The following is a 25236-nucleotide window of genomic DNA, read 5'->3' as shown; positions in this document are numbered from 1 at the left end:
ACTGCACAATTCAATTAGGCATACCCAATCTAAATTGAACATTTCTTGACAAATCAGTCTCTCTTCACGCCACCACCCGTGGCTGTGCCTTTAGCCACCTAGGTATTCCCCACCTAACCCCTTCTGTCCGTGTACCTTTAAGACCTCTCTTGAAATCCAATGTTTGACCAAACTTTTCTTTTATCTCCTTCTTTGGCTCAGCATTAATTTATTCCTTATGCATCTGTGAAGTGTTACAAGATACTTTTCTACGTTAAGTATTATTTAAATGGGAGTTGTTGTTGTTTATCAAAATTCCACTGTGCTAACGAAAACTGCATCTGCCTTGTCAATCCAGAGATGTGGGTTGCTAAAAACGAATGGGCAGTACACTGATAGACAGATATTACAAATGAGCACAAGTGCGTGAAGATTTAACCATCTTTACTCAGCAAGACTAAAATCAAGATTGCCCCCATTTGCCTGCAATCTCATAGCATCTACCCTTACCTGTGCCCTCTATTCAATTCATTTGCAAGGCAGTATAAAAATTACCAGCTCATAGAATGTACAGTGGTTTCATTCACTACAAAAATAAATTGCATATGCGAGAGTCACATTTGTTTTTTCCTGTTGTGAAACTCCTGCTTTGCAATTTAAGGATTAGGAAGGGTGGGAGCGACTAACTGCACTCATCCATCTCTGAATCAATCAATCAATAGTAGCAAGGTAAACAGGGTTAACCAAGAATGGATTACACCTAGTGCACCTTTCAGTAAACTCAGACATCATTAACAGTAAAGGGACACAAATTTAGATGTTGTAGCTGTTTTCAGAATATCATGCAAAGCCTTAACAATGATAAGGATTGACTCTGGGAATATTATCTCAGATTCCAATTCTGTTTACGGAAGGTAACTGCGTTTGCCAGATCGTTCCAGATAAACAGCTCAGACACTGTAATTTACACTGCAGTAGGGTTTCATGAGTGGGGGTTGTTTTGAATCTTGAACCTCTAGTGAACTTGTTTAGACATGGAGTCAATTAAACAGTTAGCCAATAACTGTGACACAGCACAATCAAATCTATCCCCAGGACTGGTATTAGCTATCATGCACATAATGGCATCACCAACAAAATCCATATGTTGTGTATCACAGCTTTGAGATCTGAAGATCAGTCAGAAGTATAAACTAAAAAGGACAATATTTGCATAATAAATAACATGTTTCAACTTCACATCTCAAGGGAATCAGGGCCATTTACCTTAATCTATTTTAGATCTATAAAAGGAATGACAATTTGATTTCAAAACTATCGTAAAATTACCATGAGTTCAGAGCAGAAAAATAGTGTGTTTGCACAAAACACATCAACCCAGTTACTGACCTATATAAAGCACTAAAACAGGTTGCTTATTCAGATTATTTATCATATAGCTGCATTTCCTAAAAACACTTTAAAAGGCACAGTGTCAAATGGTAAAAAGGATGGTTCTTAGAGGTCCCTGACAAAATGCATATACTCTGCTAACATTGGGTTTCATTTCTAGAGGAATAAAATTTAAAAGCAAAAAGGGTAGGTTAAACTTATGAAGAACCTTCAGTAGGTCACTGTTAGATAATCATGCAGAGTTCTAATCCCCATATAGAGGTATTGGTAAAGGTTCCAGAAAGATTTATGTAGATAATATAAAAACTGAGAGGTTGCACAGACTGGAGCTCTATTCTCTAGAAAAGGTTGAGGGGTGACCTAACAGAGATCTTTAAGCCTATTAAAGGGTCTATTAGGGTAGCTAAAGAGATGATGCTTCCACTTGAGGTGGAGGGGAGGAGTAAAACCAGAGGACATAAAAATAGCCACCAATAAATCCAATACAAAAATCAGGAAATATGTATTTGAGGCAAATAGCGTAAATGCAATTATGGGGAAATTAGATAATTACACGAGGAAGAAAGGAATAGAAGGATATGTTGAGGAGTTAGATAAAGTAGGGTAGATGAAGGATCATGTGGAGCATAAACATCAGCATAGACCTGTTGGGCCATATGGTTTCTTTCTATGTTGTAAATGCTATGTCAGTCGAAGCATACCTGCTCTACGAATCTATGCTCTGCAAAACCACCTCCCCCAGTTTTAAACTATTTTGCTAGAAACGCAGGAGTCAATAGCGTAATTACATAATTAATGCAGTACTAAAAAATGCCGGTTGCAACATTTTAAACTAGGTTTATAGCACGAGACACACCTTTTTCTTCCCAGAGGTGGATATGTTGACAACTTGAACATTCATGACTGGTTACTCCCACAGCACTGCCTCTGTTCCAGCCTCAAGGCAACTGAGCCCATGCACCACATTTTGCCACAGTGGGCCCCAGAATGCAAGGAGCAAAATAATTTAAAAATATAAAGCTAAAAGTAAAGTAGAACATTTAAATATGTCTCACTTGTGTTTATGTAGGATTGGATGCCTTCATGTGATCATCTAGGATCACCCATCATGTTACAGGCTTATGACAATACTTCATACACAATTACACACCATACTACAAATATGAACATTTGGCTGACATAGAATTCTCAAGTATTTTTAAAATTATACTTTTTCATTTAAAATTTTATTAAAAACTTATCAAACATCTTGATCACTTTGTGCCCCTAGTATCTCCCACAAAACAAGCTGCTTCTGTGTAGTTTACTACTCATCGTGAATTAACAATTTGCTGCCATGTATATAGTGATGACAAAATGCTGTTGTTGAAATTGGCTTCAAAGCTTATATGCACTGTATAAGAATGCAATGTTGCTCTCCTGCCACTATTTGCATACCCCTGCATAATTTTAAATAAAAAGTTTCATAATATTACAAGCACAAGACATTACGTTCATTCCAGAAGCAAATTGGTATATTAACATAAGTAAATGTATGATGCCAAGTTATTTTTCTAACCAGATGCAGCTACCTTAGTGGAGTGCTCATCCTGAATTCATCTGTGGTAAGGGCCCACATTCAAGTGTTGCTAAATATATAGTGATCCTTCCAGAAACAACCCACTTTTGGAAGGGCAACTTTACTGCCAAGAGTTTTCTACAATTCAGTTGTCAATGCATGAAAATGCTCCTTATTACTACACTTTTTTGAAATTCCAGTGAGAACAATGCATTCACTACTTTTGTATCACACAGGTACATCACAAGCTTTGTGAAAGCAGGCTTTTGTGCTAATTGTTTCCATTATTGAAATACACAATTTCAGAATCTCTCAGGAAAAAAAGATTAAAACAACAATTTAACAGTATAAAGAACAGGCAATAACAATCAGTGTTGATTTACTGACTTGTACAGTTCACCTTTTCCGATGAATGGTAAAAACAATATCCACATGATTCCCTTTGCTCTGATGTCATATGGTGGGAATTATTGGTGTTATGCTCCTCTCCACCTACCTGTCACTGCTGGTACTACTGCTGCTGCTGACTGAATCACTGCTTGATGACCTACTCCGGGACCCACTGCCACTGGGCGAACGCCGTGACCTTGATGCTTGACTAGATCGTTGTGGGGACTGGTTTCCTGACCGTGAGGAATGTGGGGATCGACTCCTGCTGTGCTGATAATTTTTTTCCTGTCGTCTCCCTCTTACTTCCCGAGTAATGTCTTCCCTGTAGAGGTCTCGGTGCACTACACTTGATATTGCAAACTGTTCCCTCCCTCTTTGTTCATAACGTGGATCATGAGCTTCAAATCGAGTTGGACTTCGACTTCTTGACCCATAATAAACTCCATGTTGTATAGTTCGATCTCGAGGATCTCTATAGTAATCCTGTTCATAATGTCTGGGGCGATCAAACCCTGCCGCTGTACGATCGTGGTGTCCATAGGCACTGTGATCATAAGTACGCTCCCTGTTATCAGAAGCCCTGTGTTTTGTTTGGGGATGGGGAGGAGGAGGAAAAAATAAGAATCTGTCAAGCATCAGCAAAATAGCAAAAAGTCCCCCAAATTGCCCCTTCTAAGCTCAGGGAAAACAAGCATTTGAATTTTAACTAGAGAATATATAGAAACAATAGAGAAATTAGCAATAGCAAGGTATTCCGTATCTAAAATAGTTGGCATCAGGTTTCTCATTAATTTAACTTTTTGAATTAGACATCAGTAGAGCTTGTGTTTTCCAATTCCCAGGCACTGACACACAAGTCAAATTAATGTTTATATTATACTTAAGAATTTTTGATATTTTCACATTAAGAATTCTCCCACTATCTGTTCCCTTAGCTCTATCAATTATTTTAAATTACAGAACTAATCATTTAAAAGCTATACAGGAAGTCCTTAGATTTTCAAATATTGTGCTATACACCAAATCAATCCATAAGGGCGCTGACCATCAAACCTCAAACTACAAAGAAAAACATTTTGTAGCCAGTGTTTAACCAGAAAACTCATGATTGGAAGAAAGCAAGAATTAAGCAGCAGCAGTTGTGCTGGTTATCTATACCAGATGATGGCAATTCATTTTTTGAATATTAAAACTGGCTGAACCTCTGTAACCACTTTGACAAGGAGACAGTCAGGCAGCACTTGCTGAAAGGTGAACCTCTTATGTCCAAACCTCCAAGGAAAGTCCCCAATGCAGAACACTGAAGGTTGCACCAAAAATTAAGTTACATTGTTGGCTGCTTCCTGTGGGCTTATGAGGTCCAAAAGAAGACTAAAAAGCTAGCCTGATTCACTATTCACATTTGTTCAAGAAAAGTCCTTACTTTAAAAAAAAATCAACTGCTTTCTTCCAATTTCCATCCTTTACATTTACTTCCTGACTTCCAAATGCAGTGATGCTTCATTAATTTTATTTAGCTAGTTATATTTCCCAATTATCAGGCATTAAAGATATGGAAAATATCGTTATAGAGCCTGATTCAACATGGGTTGATTAATTTGCTAAATATTTTATCTCCGTAACAATGTAAAGAAATGTGGTTATTTTAATTTCTGGATTTTACATCATTCTACCCTGTGCTCTTATTAAATTACTTCATTTTCATTCTGGCTATTTTTGTCCCGACCCATTCTACACTTCTCCCACACAAGCTGTTAAAACATTATTACATTTTTTTGTTAACATTCTACAGATTCAGGAAACACTGAGCAGCAAAGCACTAAACTATGCATAATGTCAACTTGACTTAATTTTTTAAGCTACAGTTACAGAACTGAGCTTACAACATACTGTGGAATCATTTTACACTGACCTTTCAGCAATCAGAAGAAGCAAGCTGATTCCAAAGCGTTACTGCCATCAGCTGACATACAAAAAATACAAACTCCTAATTCATGAAAGACACAGACAGGCAGAGGAGCTAATAGAGCTGTAAGTCAGTGAGATTCTATTGGCTAAAGTGCTGTTTGAATTTCTAGCAGTGCTACTGACTACTGAAGTTAGTGGAAAGGAAGGGTTGACTGGGTTAGGAGAGGGGCTAAGATATACATGGCAGGACATACCAACCTTTTTAGACTGCAGTAAACACGACCTAAATCCCAATTAAATCTAGGGAGAGAAAAGTGTACAAACATTCCCAATTTGGTCCCCTCTTAAAGGGGTAATCCAACTTCGGATAGTGCTAGTGCCGCATTGATTTGGGGATTGTATCAAGAAAACTGAACGCCCAAGATAGATAAACTTCCATTGCCAGTGTTAAGTGCATTCGCCTGAAAACAGATAGCTCCCAAAGTTAAAAAGTAACTCCCAAACCCCAAGACCTTTCTGAGATGGCGAAGTGCGTTCAATTTGATGCGTGTCGGTAGATAGACGTATCCCAATTCTTGAGTCGATATTAAGCAACTACACCCGTTACTCCTAGGGCACAGTGCTTTCTTCTAGTAGAAGGCATTTATTATCCATTTTCTAGCAGTCAGTAGCCATTCAATTCTTATGAAATCTTTTCACATTTGATCTGAAAATTAAAACGTAACGTATCCACTAACAATTTTCCCTTGTTTGATAGTCCATTGGTACAATAAGGTAGAATCAAGAAGTGTGTCAAACACAAACCAGGTAATCCATTCTGCCATACAACTACTTAAAGGTGCATATAATCCCGTGTTGAAGAGAAAGTGACCTCTATTCCATAATACGGGGAAAATGGCATTCCAAATGTTTAAAAGTTTCTAATATTTTATCTTTAGCCCATAAATATCCATAAGATCCAATCAGGGAGAAACAAAATAAACAGTACAGATTTGTAGACCCATGACAACTGTATCTGTTACGTCCTCATTCTTCAGTTTTCCTTGCATGTATTCCTGTTGAAAATCATTGGCTGTAATATCCTTCCAGGAAATAGTAGATCAAAAGAGTACTCTATCTTCATAGAAATATTTCATATCCAAAGAATGTGCATCAATATTTTATGTTTAAACCAAAGCCAAATATAATTGTGCAGAAAGTCTTCAATGCACTTCAGTATTGCCTCAAAAAGTAGGTCTGGTAATCCCATAGTATTCCTCAGGTTAGTTGCACCAGACAGTAATATTATAGCCACTCGATCGAAGGGATACATCCAGAGGGAACTGCTTGCAATCCAGGGAGAAAAGGGAAGCTTATTACGAGGGTTAACTCCATATTAACTGACAGAAACCTTCCATCAAACTAACCAAACTTATCCCAGGAGTAGTCATCCAGCCAGCTGCAGGATAGATCCACTGCGAATAGGCCAGAGCTGCTACTGGTTTCAATTCTCTTCCATATCCAACAACGGTACGAATGTACAGATTTCCTCAATAAATCCATCTGGGGAACCTATACATGAGTTGCTGCTTCTCACCACACTATTTATCAAAACCCTGCCTAGAGAAACCTTGGAACTTACCCATCAAGTCTCCGTTCATAACGTCCTTCCCGTCCATGTAGTGATGGTGGCGGTCCATATGTTGGCCCCCCACCACCTCCCCTGAACCCTGAAACCTCTCTAGTACGAGTTCCTATAGGAACGGTATCATCTAATCCCCGAGCAGCACTGGGAATAGTGCCAGGCTCATTGTAATCCGTTCGCAGATCCCTGTCTCCCATTTTGTTGACAGAATTGTGCGCTTTCTGCGCACTCTTGATGTCCACAAAATCCACAAAGGCTGCCACTCCACCTTCTGAGCCCCTTTTGGGAAGAATTTTGACACTTTCCACACGGCCATATCTGAAAGAAAAAGAAAAAAATAATTAGCTTAGCCATTTTAAATTTAAATAGGTTGTGCTTAACTGTTCAAGGATACAACCATATATAAATATGCACAGTATAAATCTGCCAGGACATGATACAATTGAGGGTTTGTATAATAATCCGCAAATTCATATTGTATCATTTTTATCATTTTGTTTTCTGCGCTAGAAAGAAATTTATTTGCAGTTTTGCAGTGCATTATATATTAAGATTTCTAATGGAAATACATTGTTCAGGTGCTGGGTGCACTATCTCCAATAAAGTATATCCAAAATCATAGAGTAAGCATCATTTTTGTAGTTCGAGAATGTGTGGGGAGATGGGGGGGTCGTTAAGCTGGTTTTAACATCCAGTTCACGAATACACAACAAAGTTCTGCCTGATCACCAGAATCTAGACCATTGTACTGATATGTATCATCACTGCATAAAGGAACATCCACCATTTCCTATCAAGCCACTCTAAGATGTTGATTTACACCATGCTGAGTAATCCTTTTTAATTAAATTAATCGATGTGTGGATTCTTCTTCAGACAAAGTTAGGCCTGAGGTAAAAACTTGATCAGAGTACACAAGCAATGGTCAGATATGCTACCCAGCATTTACTGAAGTGCATTCCAGAATCTATTAATCAATTTATTTACTTTTTCTGTTCTAGTTTGTTTAAACTAATTTTGGCCAAAGTATTACTTTCTTTTTAAAAAAAAATTATACAAAAAAATGAAAGCATTGATAAAAAGGAACAAATTTGCCATTTACTGAATTACTGCTACAAATAAACATGATCTCTAAGTGTCTTAAACCAGAAAGTCTCACAACCTGTATTACTAAGTCATAAATTTTAATTTTTCATCATATCGCTACAGGTTTTTTTAAAACTGTAGTCAATCCTCTCCCTTATTTTCCTGAAGGGTTTCAATTATCGCATTTCTTACAAGTGTCAGGCATAGGTCAGTGATAGCACGCTCAATTGAGGCAGAAGATTTGGGTTCAAGTACTACTTCAGAGGCTCGAGCACAAAATTAAGGCTGACACTCCAGTGCAGAAGCATTGCCCTGACAAAGGTGCCATCTTTTGGATGAAACGTTAAATTAAAGCCCCACCTGTCTTCTCAGATGATATAACAGCAGGAAAGTTCTCCCTGGTGTCCTGTTCAAGATGTATCCCTCAACCAACACCATTAAAATGGATTATCTGGGCTTTGCTGATTGTAGGACCTTGCTGTGCACAAACTGGCTGCCATGTTTTCCTATATTACTACAGTGACTATACAGCCAACAACATACTTTTGAAGTAAAGTGCTTTGGTATACTCTGTGGTTGTGCAAGACACAAGTCTTTCTTTCCTTGGCTGCTGATTGCTCTCTGATACCTCATTCATAGCACAGTAGAGCTTGATCCTATTGTCACTTGATGACTACACATAGGCTATTTTCACACTAGGCTATTTTCACACTGGTATGCTAGTGCCACTGGTTCTCAAAATATGTCTCACATACAGTGGCTACCCAAAGTAAGTTTGATAGATTTGCTAAGATTGGCCCCGTGGTATTTGGCAAATTAATTTTACAATTGGGGTTGGCTGCACTATATCTGCATTTTTGGAGTCCATGGCAATGCCACGCACCAATAAACTAAAAACAGCCATATGTACTTCTAGCAGGAGTCATTATACTATTATAGAATAATTATATATTATAGAAACAAAAACTTGTTTCTATAAGCAAATTTTGTCATCCAAACCCAAATGATAATACTCCAACTGCTCCCCATAGGCTGAGATTTTTTTCATTATCTCATGGAATGTGAGTGTTGCTGGCAAAATCAGCATTTGTTACTCATCCCCAATTGCTCTTGAGAAGGTGGTGGTAAGACACCTTCTTGAACCGCTGCAGTCCACATGGTCTAGGTACATGTACAGTGCTGTTAGGATTTTGACTCAGCAACAGTGAAGGAACTGCGATAGAGTTCCAATCAGGATGATGTGTGGCTTGGAGGGGAATTTGCATGTGGTGGTGTTCCTATGCGTTTTGCCCTTCTAGGTGGTTAAAGTCACAAGTTTGAAAAGTGCTGTCAAATGAGCCTTGGTGAGTTGCTGCTGTGTATCTTGTAAATAGTACATATTGCTGTCACTGTGTTGGTGGTGGAGGAGGTGAATGTTTAAGGTAGATCAGTTGTTGATCAAGCAGGGTGCTTTGTCCTGGCTAGTGTTGAGCTTTTTGAGTATTGTTTGGAGCAGCACTCATCTAGGCAAGTGGTGAGTATTCCATCACATTCCTAACTTGTGCCTTGTTGACGGTGGAAAGGCTTTAGGGAGTCAGGTGGTTTGTGAGGCAAATGTTACTTGCCACTTATCAGGCCAAGCATGAATACTGTCCAAGTCTTGCAGCATATGGACAAGGACTGCTTCAGTATCTGAGGAGTTGTGAATGGGACTTAACACTGTGCAGTCATCAACGAAGCCAAAACAGATTTAGGACCTACCCCATCTGTAAGGTTCAGCTGTTCACTGAATAAACTCATTGTGCTATTGGGGTCGCCATTTTCAGCATGTTTTGTTTCCAAATGAAAATTACCAAGATGGGAATCTTATCCACCCCACCAATGGCATATTTGAAAGCCATTTAAATGAAACAGGTGGCTAGCCCACCATCTTCCTGTCCACCTTGAGCTGTTGCCCACGATCTTCCTGTCCACCCCAAGCTGTTCCCCCATATTAGTGGGTAGATAAGGTATCAGCCCACCTTTAGGCCTACTGAGGCCCTTAAAGGCCAATTAAAGTCCACTTAAGGGCCTCTTTTCTGCCTTCATTGTCATAGGGGAAGGCAGAGGAAAGTGGCCAGCCCGCTACTTTCCCAACTCGGGGTAAAAGGCGAGAAGGGGGCGGTCCCCTGTGTCCATTGGTGGCACCCCTTCCAAAATGGTGGCACTCCCTCCAAGATGGTGCCTCCCCTTTTCCTGCTCCGCTCCCCCGCCCTGCCCATCATTTGGGTCCTCATCCCTCCTCGACCAAAAACGCCACACTTAGCTCAAAGTCCTGTATCCGTGGATCTTCCTCTTGGGATTCTTTGTAATCCCAGCAGCAGCCACTGCTGCATTTTAGCATTGCCGGGACTACTCAGCTGCTGGCCAATCAGATTAGCCAGCAGACCTCGAGGGTGGGACTTCCTGTTCTGAAGGGGCAGAAGTCCCACTCTCACCTTGTTAATGTTGCCCCCCCCCCAGCATATTATCATAGCGGGCAACCCATTTCAAAGTCAGCAGGTTCAAGGCCGACTTTTCTACTAGGGGTCGAGCATTACCACCCCCGCCCATAAAATGCAACCCTGTATCCATTTGCCACATCTGTGTGTCCAGTCAATATGTTGCAACTTAAAAAGACCAAAAATGGTAATGTTTTCAAGGTTCCAAGTTTCGTATAGAAATCATCAAGGTATAAATGTTTTGTGCATTTGCATTCAGCTTCTGGTTGATAGCAGTATAGCAAATTAAATTAGTGATATGGAAAATACATGTCAGGAAACTAAAGCTTAAATGTTACAATGTTTTGCAACACCACCATGAAACAAACCAGAATCCTACTTGGCAACTGGAAATTGTAGCTTGGTGTTGTGGCTTTAAATTTTCAAAATATATATTACGCAACACTTCCATTTGTAAACAGTAGGCATTTTACCAGACACCAAATTCCAGAAATGCGTTGAAGTTTCGACTCCTACTCCCCAAACCAAAACTGCCAGATACTGTACGAGTTAGCACACACTTCCTTTAAGAGTAAGTTATTTCCTGTCTCACCCAGAAATACTGATCCTCCCATTCAAGGTGAGCAACGCCATGGAAGAACCGAAAAGACAGATGCATGCTTTTGTAATTAAGTGAAAAATTATTTCGAAAGTTTCGTCTGTAATGCATGGTTGCAACACAAGGCGGTATAACCAACCAAGATGGGACAACACTGATCAACTTAATTAAAATCTATGTTTTAATATCGCTGACCGTGAAATCCGCAAGCAGTAATATGCCACCCCTTTCCACAAACATTTCAGTGAATGCTGCTATCTGATTTATTTATTTGAACCCACTCTAAACACAAACGTTGCTATCTGCTTACAGGCCAGTGTACACTTTGAAAAGTCAAGGACGTTTAAACAAGAGGCTGGACTTTTGGGAAAATGCCGAAAGGAGCAGCTTAACATGTTTTCCCTCAATGACGAGCTGAACTGGCCACATGGACACACCTTGTGGCTGCCTTCCAAGCTCTCTAATGCTGCAATCTCGCAGCCGACTGGCGGTGCAATGCTGTAAAATGGCGGGACACATCACAGGGATCGAACGGACCCATGTAATGGCGGGAGACTGAGGAAAAAAAGGCTTGAAATAATGTCAGCCGCCGAGTAAATCAATGATGCTAACAAAAAAGACTTGCCAGATTTAGAATAAACTGCACAATTCGGTGCTAAACTGTAATCTAATTTTCCCAAAGTAATCTTCTGTTGCTAATACTGCACGATTTTCATTATTTCAAGGACATCAGCCCTAGTAGGGTTCTCATTGGACGCAGTCATCAATTAACTTACCTTTCAGAAATTGGGCAGCTCGAGCAGGGATATCACATGATCCACTGGGAGTGTAGCAGGATTTCAATGCGGTATGTCCTAATTTGTAGATTTCTCTCTACGTAAATATAAATCAAAATGGTTCTTCCCCATTTCTGAAAATAGACAAGTATCTTAGGTTTCCTACCGCTATCCAATACGAATGTTTTGTACAATGATCTCCGTAAATGCGATTTTGTGTATTTTAATTAATTTGTGTTGGGATTAGCATGGCGTTCGCACGTGGATTGAGCTGCCTGATTTCTTCTGGGCAAGTCTCTTGAGAGAAGCGAATGCCACATTTTTACACAATACATAATATACACTGCAGAGCCAAAACAATTCTGGTTTTGTATATGTCCGCGCTCCGCTGCAATCGCTGACCCAAAACCTTTTCTAACGCAGTCAAATAGCCCAAACAATCGACGGTTCCATTTTTGCTACGAAAAAAGATTGAAAGGAAACCCTGCCCGAAGTATGGTAGAATTTTATTGCTATACTCGGCTGGCTTCACCTGCCGACACAGCCGATCCAAACTATAATTTTTTTGGGGGGGCGGTGGAGTGGGATGTCAAAATGACAACTACACCAGCCTATGATAGCAATTTAATCTGTGAAATGCGTGTGTATATAATATAATCATACGTGGATGACTATACTTCAAAACGATAAACACGATATTTCTTTTAAATACAGACGCAGAATGGAGACGGTTGCGATTATCCACAACCTCTAAGCACTACCAGTGGAGCGAATAGGTACAGCTCCACAGTGATCACATACTTGTAACGCAATCACTGCTCAACAGTTGTACAGCATATTTTAAGGCTCCAGTGTTTTCTTCCTTAAAACAGAAAGGCCTGGTAATATTTTACTTCAAAGTAGAAACCAGTATAATCTCGGTTTTAAAAAAATACAATTATAATTTGTGCATTTTACAAACAGCCCTTAAGCATGTTTCTGGTTGTGAACACATTCGTTTGTCCAAATTAAATCGATTTTGTCAAGTGAGGTTGGGTCAAAAAACTAGTGTAGTATACTGTTTAACTCGAACGGTTTAAATGGAAAGCATAAACTTTAAGGCATGGTCGTCAAACAACCTGCAGGATCCCTTAGTACACAAACAACAATATTCACAAATACAAATATTCACTTCTACTAATGTATAATAATAGCACCAGAGGTCTGGCAAGCTTTGCATGGATTGCTGCTTAAAGAATGATAGAAGCACACTCAATTGCAGTTATAAAAATGTCTTTTTTAGTTAAATACCATGAACTGAATATTATCCACAAAATACTCTCAAAGTTAGTCCCTGAAGCCATCATAGCAAACATCTGAAGTCCATGAAATTTGCCTAAAACTCATCTTATAGTCAAAAAAGGAAACAGAACAATTCCAATGAACTAACAGATAAGTTAGCTTATTATCGGTGATAGGAAAAATAATGGAACCACTCAAAGATGCAGCGGGAAAATATCTAGAAAATGAAAATATAAGAATAGTCAGCAGATTTCAAAAGGGAATTCCATTCTTGATTAACCTTATTGATTTCTTTGAAGTAGTAACAGGAAAAAGTAGACAAGGGTAATGCAGGGATTTGATATACATAGACTTTTAAAATGCCTTCAATAAGAGCACAACTAAGATTAGAGAATGAGTCAAGGAACAAATCACTGAATGGATAGCAAACTGGCTATAAAACAGAAAAGAGAGAATTAAAGTTTAAGGTAGTTACTCAGACTGGGGAGAAATGGGAAGTGATGATCCAAAAAAGAACAATCCTCATGGTCATCAATAATCTAGCCCGAAGCATTAACAAAGCTACATCAACTACCATCTTTCACAAGCAGGATGGCTTGAGTCACATGCACCGCAGTCATCTTAATTATGCCTTATATTATACAACATTGCTCGAGGCTAAATAAAGACAGATTGAAGTTGGGATCTTTTGCAAGTTTCAGCAATGTCACCATCCTGTTGCTTAGCAACCTGCAGATATTTCAGATTTAAAATGTTTGTTTTGCTCTTTACAATTCATTTTTAAACTACATATCTATAATATTAAATATCTTACATTTGACACTTACTGTCAACTTTTTCCAGACATTTTAAGTGACTAGACTTCATAATTACTTCATTTGGATGTGAAGGCTTTGGGAATATTGAGTTGGCGAAAGGAACTATACAAGCGTATTATTTTTCTTTATAAATGCGGACATAAGAATATGTCATGTAAACTGCCCATGTGAAATTATTACTCCTTAATTAGACCCTCACACCAGTGGAGGTACTATGTATATCCAATATATTAAAATAATTAGTGATCTAAAGATTCTAAAAATGCTGCACCAGTAGGTGGGGCTGTCAACATAACATCACTAAACACATCAATATCAATGTGAACTGGCCTAAGATTACATAATAGCCCAAACATGCATAAGTTTCAGTTTTCAAAAAGAACAAAGAGAAATGACAGGGCCTGCTGCCATAGAGAAAATGTCAAACAGGAACCATGAACAAGTTGCCTGTCGAGGCAGGGATCAGAACGGAAGCTGAAAATGGAAAATTTCAAAGCACAGGAAACTCTTGAGCATGATAGATACCACAGCAGAGGCTGTACAGAAATGGCAGAAAAAAACTGACGAGCCATGGTCATGTGATGAACATGAAGAGCCTGCCCCTCCCCTACTAAGCAAGACAATGGACCCTTTCTGCCACTCCCCCCATCCCTGCTGAGTTAATTATTGGATTGCCCTGTTATACTGGCAGTGAACTCACCCTTCATCCACTTGAGATGCTTTATATCTGGCCTTATTTATTTTGCCTGAATTGCTGTTCACCAATGCTTCTGTTAATCTCTAGACTGATGTCTAGTAATTTTTAAATTATATTTTGTCCTTCCTGCCTGTTGAATATTGCCACTTGGTAATATCCTTTATCCTCATATCAATACCAAGTTGAACTCGAACTTGTTCAAAATACCAACATCTCTTAAAGAACACCAACATGAAAAGATACAGCACCACTGAACAACCGTGCTACTCCAAATACTGAACCATATTTCTCTTCTCCTTTCTGCTAAAAATATTTGCAGCTTCCCTTACTCATCTAAAAGCAGAGGCAGCCAGGGCATTCATGCAACAGCAGCAATTTAAGCATTATCAAATGAATTCTCTCATGGTTCATTCCCACCCCAAGTGTTGCTTGCTGCCAGCCAAACCTCTTCCCAAAAGAGATGGCAAACCATGACTGTGCACTCAAGCAGAAATTTTACCAGTTCCATTAAATGTACAAAATCTGTTCTACAATCACCGCATTTACTTTCTCCTTTCTTCCATTATTGAAAATGCTGACCATGTCAGAGTATATACTCCTGGAACCCTTTATTACCTCCCCACAGTAGACATGATTTGTGTGAAAACTCAAGATGGTGAGTATTAGCTTTGTGTTCATTCACAACTAATATATAATTCTATCCTAACTGTACATTCACATGCAAACACTTGATGATAGTTACTGAATAGAAATCAAACAGGAACTGATTTTCCCAATCCTGGTCAGGCCACAGAAACCAATTGTCGCACCCCAACTGCTGGTCCGGTTGAGATTAACTAATCCAACCTGACCAGAAATAAAATCTGTTGTAAAAGCAAAAACGAAATAAAATCTGTTGTGTTCCGTCACACCCTTACTCCACCAACTGAGCCATCACATGAACTACTTAGCATTTTTAAATAGCCTAAAGGTTATGAAAAATTGCATAATTACTGTGACAGAGCAAATACATATAACAAACTAAGTAGGACACAGGGTTAATTGCATGATTATTAAAAAAATGTTCTAAAACTTTACACACAACCTCATTAATAATACCCTAATTATTTTAAGAAGTTGCAGATCATGGATTACGCTTGTTTTTAATAAAAGGATACCTGTAATATTTATACATAGTATTTTCCATCCTAGGATTATTTTTAGTAAGTTTATAAAGCAAGATTATCTAGGAACATAGATTACTTTGGTGTCCTTTGATGTTACAGCAAATGTATCACAGGATACACTAACTGTTTTGAATTCAGATTCCAAAACAACCAACATTACAATGTCCAGCAGTGGTCAGTTGAATAGATTGCAGGATCTTAGAATGTTCCTTATAGTACATCTATTTCACCTTTTTTGATCAACCCTCTGTTACATCAAAGAACTAAAATTAGGTTGGTTAGACACAACTTCCCAATAACAAATCCATCCAGACTGCCCCTTATTAACCCATGCTTCTCCTTGTGAAAGTTAATTTGTGTAAACTATTGAGTTGCAAAATTAATCAGAGACATTCAGAACCAGAATGAACAAATAACTGAGGTTAGAGTTTTTCTAGTGGTGATATAGCTCTATTTTCAATGCATTTGAAACATTAAATGCTTCAAAGTGGGTTTATCTTAAATATACTGAAACATTCTAAATACTATCAACTTGTGGTTTTGTTTGCATGATACACTATTTACATTATATTCAGGTGGTAACATTCACTAGTGGCATCTTTATTGAATTTTACACCATGATTTTTAATGTAGTATAACATGCTGAGTTAAACAGATCAAGTGAAAGAATACAAATCTACTAAAGGTTATCTAGTTAAGATATCTGCAGGATAGTTACCCAAGTACTAACCAAGAACACCACAAATATTAGTCAACCTACAAAATATTGTTTTTAAAAATTGCAGGTTAAGATTGTTTCTTAAACACAACCATTCTGCTTTCAAAGAAGCTGTATGTTTTACATAATCTGCTCATAAAGTTGAAAGGCCCAAAGAGGCTAAATACCCTTTGTGCACTAATCTGCTTGCTGGATTTTGAGATTTAATGTTACAATGTCAAATGCATCTCAGAATAGCAGATTGTAGCATAAAACACATTTTTAAAAAATTTGTTAATTGTTTTTCCAGGTACTGTCAGACCTGCTGAGTATTTCCAGCATTTTCTGTTTTAATTTCAGATTTCCAGCATCCACAGTATTCTGCAGTAGTAATTTTTTATTACTTTCAATTTAAATATTAAGCGCATCTGAGACAGAAAACTGTCAATTTACTAAAAGCACAAGATCAGCATGAACACACTGGGAAAAGTTGGCAATGAACTAATGACTCTTCATAATACGGAAGGGAGGTATTCTGGCGCAATGGATAGCATCACCGCCTCTGAGTCAGAAACTTCTGCATCTCACCTCAAGGACTCAATGGTCAAGGAAGGTGCGTTCATAGTGCAGCCAGACAGGTTGATTATCAACCTGCAAATCCTTCCAACATAAGCCAATGGCAGGTGGTAAGTGCGGGAAAGATTCCTGGTCAGCCACGCGATGGAAAGAAAGTTGGAGCTGCTCTCATGACTATCCATAGCTCCAGACTACAATATGCATCTAAAAGTGCAAGTTTCCACAACAACTTGGGACTCCGTGAGTGATCTGTAACACAACATCATAATAAGGGCAATTGCGCTGACAAGTGGCAAGTAACATTCACCCCACATAAATACCAACTGATGGCCATCCCTAACAAGACACCAAGTCCTTCTACCCTGTTTTGAGATTCAGTAGCATGATGGATCCCCAAATCTACCACCACTTGAAGGTCACCACTGACCAGGAACTTAACTAGACAACCATGTAATACTAGTTACAAGAACAGGTCAGAAGCTGGGTATTCTGTGGCAAATGACTCACTTCCCAACTTTATAAAGCATTTCCAAAATTTACAAGGCACAAATCAAGAGTCTTATAATATACTTTCCAGTCTGAATTAGTGCAGCTGCAACAACAGTCAAGAAACTCAATACATTTAGACTAAGTTAGGAACCACAGTAAATTATATAGATGGGAGCAGGAAGTCGTAACAGTAAAGATAGACTAAGTGAGTGGGCAAAACATACAGCAGGTGGAATTCAATATGGAGAGTTCATCCACTTTGGATCTGAGAACGACAAATCAGAGTATTTTCTTAATCATGACAGACCAGCTGGGGTTTAGATATCCCAGTAAACAAATCACTAAAAGCTAGTGCACAGGTACAAGTAGTAATCAAAAAGGTTAATGGAACGTTGGCCTTTATCAAAGTAGGTGGAATTCATGTGAGGAAGTGATGCTTCACTTGTACAGAGTGTAAGTCATGGCCCATCTGGAGCACTACATTCAGCTTTGGGCACCACACCTCAGGAAAAACATATTGGCTGTTGGAGAGGGATGACGCAACATTTATGTGATGCTATAATATAACAAAACATCCCATGGCACTTCACAGGAGCATTACCAAACAAAATTTGACACCGAGCACCATAAGATGATATTAGGGAAGACAACAAAAGCTTTCTCGAAGAGGTAGGCTTCAAGGAGCTTCTTAAAGAAGGAAGAGTGGTAGACAGGTTTAGGACCTAAGCAGCTGAAGGCAAGGTCCCCAACAGTGGAGCGATTAATGTACAAGAGACCAGATTAGAGGGACAGAGATGAGGGTCATAGACACAGATTCACCAAAATGATTCCAGTGTTCAAAAAGTTAAATTATGACAACAGGTTCTATAAAGCTGCATCATATTTTCTTGATTTTAGAAGCAGGCAGAATTATCTATTTGAGATGTTTAAAATGATAAAGTAATTCAATAGGGTAGATACAGAGAACAGCAGTCAAATGAATCACAGAATGGTTACAGTACAGAAAGAGGCCATTTGGCACGTCTTGTCCATGCCAGCTCTCTGCAAGAGCAACTCAGCTAGACCCCTCCCCTGCCTTTTCCCTGCAAATTCTCTCTCCAGCTGCTTATCCAATTCCCTTTTGAAAGCCATGACTGAATCTGCCTCTCAGGCAGTGCATTTCAGACCCTAACTGCAGAGTGTATAAAATATGTTTTTCTAATATTTTTTATATGATCCATTTAAAAATGCAATGTTATGTGCACCATGCTGAGAATTTGATTAGGTAGTTAAACGGACAAATCAGAAGATAAATATTCACTATTAGGCTAAGCATAGGGGATTCTCAATTACCTGGGAGACTGGAAGTGAAAAAAATCTTTTACTAGTGTCCTGCTGTTGTGCCAAATGCTTTTGACTCAAGTTCCCAAACAATTTAGTAACCACAGGAACCCTAATAATTCAACCATATACATAGGCAAGTAGAGCACAATTAGATTACAATTAGCAGAAAACTACATTTTTGTCTGTTGGGAATTGCTCAATACTTGAAATACCAAACATTTGCAGATATCCGGTTATCTTTTTCAGAATACATGGAATTCTGTTATTTACGCTGTGCAGCCATTAGCAATTTAGGCCTAATATCTAAAAGACTCATTATTTAAAACAGCAGCTGCCATCTGAACTGATCTTCATGAAACAAGTTAAATCCATAAATTCGAAGCAACTGCACTACTATTCCACATCTACACTATTATTTGTCAACTTTCAACATTTTAAAATGATGTTTCTCATCTGTGTGCATGACATAGTGAGAATATTTAGCAGGCACACACTGGATGCATTTATTCAATAGGCAGACCCAACATCAAAACACACTCATGACTGCATTGTTCAATCCATCATCAGATAAGTATTGTATCCAACATCTCAATTATTTATATGCTCTATAAAAGGGCCCGAGAAAAACAATGGTGTTTCAGTTACAAAGAGCAAGGTCTGATTCACTCAGGCTAAATTAATAACAATTCTTGTTCTTGCCCTATTTAAAATCTAACTATTTTCCTAATTGGAGAGAATATCAGACCCTTGACATGTACAAAAGGACACATGAAAAAATATTAAAAATCATTTTTCATTGTGTAAAACTAGCCAACTGTTTAAGTGTAGGATTAAAACCAGCGGTTTCTCATCATTGTTGCTAGTTATTTCACATAAGTGGTAAACAACAATATACTTATTATAAATAGGCAGATAGCTTGCAAGAACCATCCTTGAGAGAAATATGATTTGTATCAAATTGCATTATGGCCTCTTGCACGTCTCCAATTTTAATTGCTCCACCACTGACAGCCGTGCCTTCAGCTGCCTAGACCCCAAATTTTACATACTTCCCTAGCCCGCCTTCCCCTTTTAAGACACTTCTTAAAACCTATGCATTTATCCAAGTGTTTGATCACATGTCCTAATATCTCATCATGTGGCCCGGTGTCAAATTTTGTTTGATAATGCTCATGTGAAGCACTTTTAAATTATCCAAAATATTATTTTAAAAGTGCTCCTGAAATGCAAGTAGTTGTTTCACCCAGCACCTCATTGCACTGCGATACTGGACGCGTCAATGATAACCAGGCCCTTTGACATGAATGTAACTGAAGGTGTTTTCTTATTCTGAGATTCCTAATACGTTGACACGTGTCCAAATTTGTCCTAAAAGTCAGTGCAAAAAAATGATCTTTTAGTCCTCCAATGCTTAAATTAGTAAATACACTGCCCAATATAAAACTTATCCAAAAGATCCCAAGTTCATTCCATGGTTGGTGTTGATCTCAGCCTGGTAGTACATTGGTCTCAATACATTTGAGCTGGGTGGAGGGTGTGCAGGAGAGAAGGTGAAACTGTTAGGATTCCCTATTCTAATTGCTATAGATGCTACCCTGTTGAAAAAAGCAATGTGTGGACATCAGACAAGGAAGGGCAGAATTTGACTAAGTTATGATGTCTTCCAATATATGGGTCCCCTATTATTTGTCATTTATATAAACGACATAGATGACTATGTAGGGGGTAGGATTAGTAAGTTTGCGGATGACACAAAGATTGGCCGGGTAGTTAACAGTGAGGTTGAGTGTCTTGGGCTACAGGAAGGTATAGACGGGATGGTCAAATGGGCAGATAAGTGGCAGATGGAATTTAACCCTGAAAAGTGTGAGGTGATACACTTTGGAAGGAGTAATTTGACAAGGAAGCATTCCATGAACGGCATGACACTAGGAAGTTCTGAGGAACAAAGGGGCCTTGGCGTATGTGTCCATAGATCTCTGAAAGCAGAGGGGCATGTTAGTGGGGTGGTGAAAAAGGCATATGGGACACTTGCCTTTATCAATCGAGGCATAGATTACAAAAGTAGGGAGGTCATGTTGGAGTTGTATAGAACCTTGGTGAGGCCACAGCTGGAGTACTGTGTGCAGTTCTGGTCGCCACATTATAGGAAGGATGTGATTGCACTGGAGGGGGTGCAAAGGAGATTCACCAGGATGTTGCCTGGGATGAAACATTTAAGTTATGAAGAAAGATTGGATAGACTTTGGTTGTTTTCGTTGGAGTAGAAAAGACTGAGGGGCGACCTGATCAAGGTGTACAAGATTATGAGGGGCTTGGACAGGGTGGATAGGGAGCAGCTGTTCCCCTTAGTTGAAGGGTCAGTCACAAGGGGGCACAAGTTCAAGGTGAGGGGTAGGAGGTTTAGGGGGGATGTGAGGAAAAACTTTTTTACCCAGAGGGTGGTGACGGTCTAGAATGCGCTGCTTGGGAGGGTGGTGGAGACGGGTTGCCTCACATCCTCTAAAAAGTACCTGGATAAGCACTTGGCACATCATAACATTCAAGGCTATGGGCCAAGTGCTGGTAAATGGGATTAGGTAGGTAGGTCAGGTGTTTCTCACGTGTCAGTGCAGGCTCGATGGGCTGAAGGGCCTCTTCTGCACTGTGAGATTCTGTGAAAACAGCCTGCCAAAACTTAAAATCCAGGATCAAAAATGAAGATTGACCAATTAGGATGAGGTAGCTAATCCACCTCTGTAAGAAGAGGAATAAGCAAAAGAGGTAAAATTCCTGATCAATATTTTGAGCATACATTCCTTTATCCTTAATTGCACTGTATTTGTTACAATATATAACCAAAATGGAATTCTGTCAAATCCAGTGGATTAGGGAGGATTGTTTTAGTACACAAAAAATTATAGTTTACATAAAATTATTATAATCCTGCTCCTTGAAGATTAAAACACAATACTTGTAGTGTTGCCTTCATTCTTACTATTTGAGAAAAATACTCCAAAAGCTGAACTTTATTAAAAAAAACTTTTCAGCCACAAAACAGCTGTAAACATTTTTCACCTAATAGAGGTAGTTCTCTACGATCATTAACAGAATGTTATCAAATAAAGAACTTGCATTTACACATTTGATGCCCTCTGGATGCCCGAAAGTGCTTCACAGCCAATGAATTACTACTTAAATATAGTCACCATTGTAAAGTAGGCCAACAACATCCCGGAAGCAGCAACACCATAAACGACTAGTTAATCTGTTTGGTAATATTGGTACTGAGAACACCCTGCTTTTATTTTCCAAAAATTTACATCAATCATTCTGAGAGGTCTTCAGTTTAACATATCAAAATGTAGCAACACTCCTCCCTCAATAGTCAATTGAGGTGACGATCCAAGTTGTTGTCTCAGGGTCTACAATGGGACTTGAATCCATCGTGTCAGTTGAATCCAGAGTCTGTGCTAAACACTAAGACGGGGCCCCGACTCATACAATGTAAATAATATAAAATTTTAAATGCCTGAATTTTTCATGATGACTGGGAATAGATTATTTGAATGTCAGCAAGAGTGGTACTTTTGCATTCTGCTGGGAGATATTTCCCATGTATATGAAACCAGCAACTCTGTCACTCAGACATGGCAGCCAGGAGCAGCTGGCACCTTTGTTGCCTATTATGCCAATAAGCTTCAACTGGTTGTTTGGAGCCAGCACATTTGGACAAAAGGGTCAGGGTTCATTATTCATCTTTTGACTGTTAGCCATGCAATGCCAATGTCAAATTTGTCATTTCACTATCCTATGAATAGTTTCCTTGATTGTAGCACAACTGAAATATGCACAGGGATTAGAAATACATATAAAATGACAGCGGATGCCGAATTAATTTTTATTGGCTCACATCTGGTGACCAAATGCTGCTAACGATCACTCTGAAGAAGTTAATGGCTGCTATCACAGAGATGGAAAACATCCAATTTGAATCTGGCTTCAGCTTCAGTCAGGGTGTTGCTATGTAGATACAATTTAAGACAAAAATGTCATTACGTTATAATGAAACTATTTTCACAATCTATGTATGAATCTATTACTGTGTGCAATTGCTCCATTTATACAACTGGTTATCATAAAGGCTGTCCTCATTATAATTTCTTTTTAAACAGTGTGTGCAACTTCCTTGGGGATGGGGGTGGAGAGGGTATGGGAAGATAAGGTTTTACAAGCTTTGCAACAGAGGGTATAGGAAAGATGTGACAGCTGCATTCCTGGTACTATTTGTGTCTATCTGCTTCTGATCTGATCCCATGAAGCCGAGACCAATTTGGCATACAAAATTCGGTTTACAGATGTCAAATTTGGTGCATTTCTGGTCCAATTTAATTTTCCCACGTCACTGTAAACAATTAGTGTTAATAATCAGAATGGACAGGCAGTTTATGTACTAAGAGCAAGTCTTCTTAGATAGGGGAAAAAAACAATTGTATCAAAACCTTAGAAAATAAGTTTTGTATGTAAAAAAAGGTGGGCTAACTAGTATCACCTATTTATTACACGATGTGTTTTGCCATGAATGCAAAGTTATCAAAATTCAAATCCTGATCATAAAACAGTGATTTCCACTAGTCAATTAGCACCATTTTACTGTATAGTTTCAAATTCCTCCCCTTAGACTGATAGTGCAATTGAGTCATGTTTAACTATTTTCATTTAAACAGGCTTACTTCAACAAAATAAAACACAGATCACAAGGAAGGCACACCCTACCCACAGCCTCCGACTGCTGTTTTCATGCACAAAAATGACAGTATGTGGGCAAGCAAATTTAAGCAATTTTAAATGCCTACGCCATATTTCTCCTTCCTTTTGCCTTACAGAAGGAACCCGACCCTTGCTGCTGAAGGATCTAGTTACAATGTCCTATCTCTGGACAATGTAAAGCGCACACAACAAAAGAAAAAGGCATCGTCCTAACACCATTTAACATCGAGGGTCGAGGTATGCCAATGATTTCCTAACAACCCTCCTTCAATGTTACAAAATAGGCCAGCCTAAAACACAATGAAAAGCACTAAATACATTCTGAACATTGTAGCACCAAATGAATTACCCACGACCTTTGTTTCACAATCTATTAAGTTTATTTGGACTTTTTCCTTGAAGTAAAACAATGTTCCAGATCATTTCTATCTGAAACCTACTGCACCCTCCCCTTTGCGTTTCTCTCTCGTTCTCTGGTGGGGGAGGGGTGGGAACTGGTTTATTTGCATTTCAAACTGGTATAACAGAAATACAGTCCTCTTCTATAATTAAATATAGCAACAGACACTAGATTCTACCAACCGCAAATCACTCTCAATAATTCTTGTAACCACCATGGCAGTTATAAAAATATATTAAAATGTTTATATTAACAGTTTTTTCTAAATAGTCACAATCCTGTTTAAGAAGATGCTAATAGTGCAAACATATTTTCCTTCCTTAAAGAGTCGTAACTGAATTTTCCATTTATATCTGGTTGGATTACAAAAAATAATCTTTCAGCATTTCCAGACATGCTCTTGTTTTTCTCCCTTATTACTCGGATAAATTTGCCAAAGTAATGTTAAACTTATTATCATACATTACATGCGTTTAAATATTAGCATATTGATGCCATGTATATTACTGGACAACTGCAATACACGTAAAAACAATTTAGAAAATCTTATCATAAAATGTGTATCGATAAGAAAAGGATGTTTGCCATTAGGACACGAGCACAGAAGTTTTTCTTCTGAATAGGCATAGTCTGAACAAGCATACCATAGGCATAAATGCACAATTTGTACAGGACTTTCACCAAATGTAAACGAGATCTTACTTCAGACACTGACAACTTAACAGCTTTTTTTTCACAAATCACCAAGCAACAGTAACTAGGCAACTCTAGCACCCAACCTAAAAGATAGGAGTCCCTCACTAAAAGCCTTTATCCAAACATGGAAGGTGACCCAAAATATACTGAATCTCTACATTACTTGTGTTAACATGTGTTAATTTGAACAAAATAGTATGACTTCCAAATATTGAATCTATTATCAACTTTATTCCTGAAATGCAATTTTAAATAAGTTGCAAAGGATCTGAAACAGAGGTGCTACAACAATACATTTGTGCCTTTTCACAAACGCTTTATTAAATTTTTATGGAACAAAGTATAAAAGATCCAAAGTGTAATGATTTTTTAATACAGTGACATCATTTTAGACACGAGACAGAAATGTTACTGTATTCCCCAGATTAGGTCAATTGTGTTTAGGTCTTCTGGTCCCTTTCTTTGATTTTTAAATATCCATTGACCAACCCAACATATAACGTTCAAAACCAGATATATCTAACATGGTGAAAGAAATCCAAGTCAAATTCCTAATACGTCTGGGAATTCATAA

At 38.5% G+C, this 25236-nt stretch overlaps 2 protein-coding genes across 6 annotated transcripts in view; one reads left to right on the top strand and one right to left on the bottom strand.

The window, feature by feature from the left end:
- spen (spen family transcriptional repressor) overlaps window positions 1-25236 on the bottom strand; it is an 88359-nt gene that overhangs the window by 61329 nt on the left and 1794 nt on the right. For all 5 annotated transcript variants that reach the window (XM_078558105.1, XM_078558108.1, XM_078558107.1 and 2 more), the window contains exons 2-3: window positions 6849-7169; window positions 3426-3899 (exon numbers count right to left, since the gene is read on the bottom strand). In XM_078558105.1, the coding sequence (XP_078414231.1) occupies window positions 3426-3899; window positions 6849-7169 (795 nt within the window). The remainder of the gene's footprint in view (window positions 1-3425; window positions 3900-6848; window positions 7170-25236) is intronic.
- The window catches only part of bcl2l16 (BCL2 like 16), a 65812-nt gene continuing 51553 nt past the window's right edge, over window positions 10978-25236 (top strand). The window contains exons 1-2 of the mRNA XM_078558115.1: window positions 10978-11206; window positions 11307-11841. The gene's annotated coding sequence lies outside the window, so the exon portion shown is untranslated. The remainder of the gene's footprint in view (window positions 11207-11306; window positions 11842-25236) is intronic.

This window comes from Cetorhinus maximus, chromosome 15 (genome assembly GCF_964194155.1).
Source record: "Cetorhinus maximus chromosome 15, sCetMax3.hap1.1, whole genome shotgun sequence".
NCBI classification, from domain to species: Eukaryota; Metazoa; Chordata; class Chondrichthyes; order Lamniformes; family Cetorhinidae; genus Cetorhinus; species Cetorhinus maximus.
The sequence above is the reverse complement of the archived record's forward strand: the minus strand, read 5'-3'. Positions and strand labels throughout refer to the sequence as shown.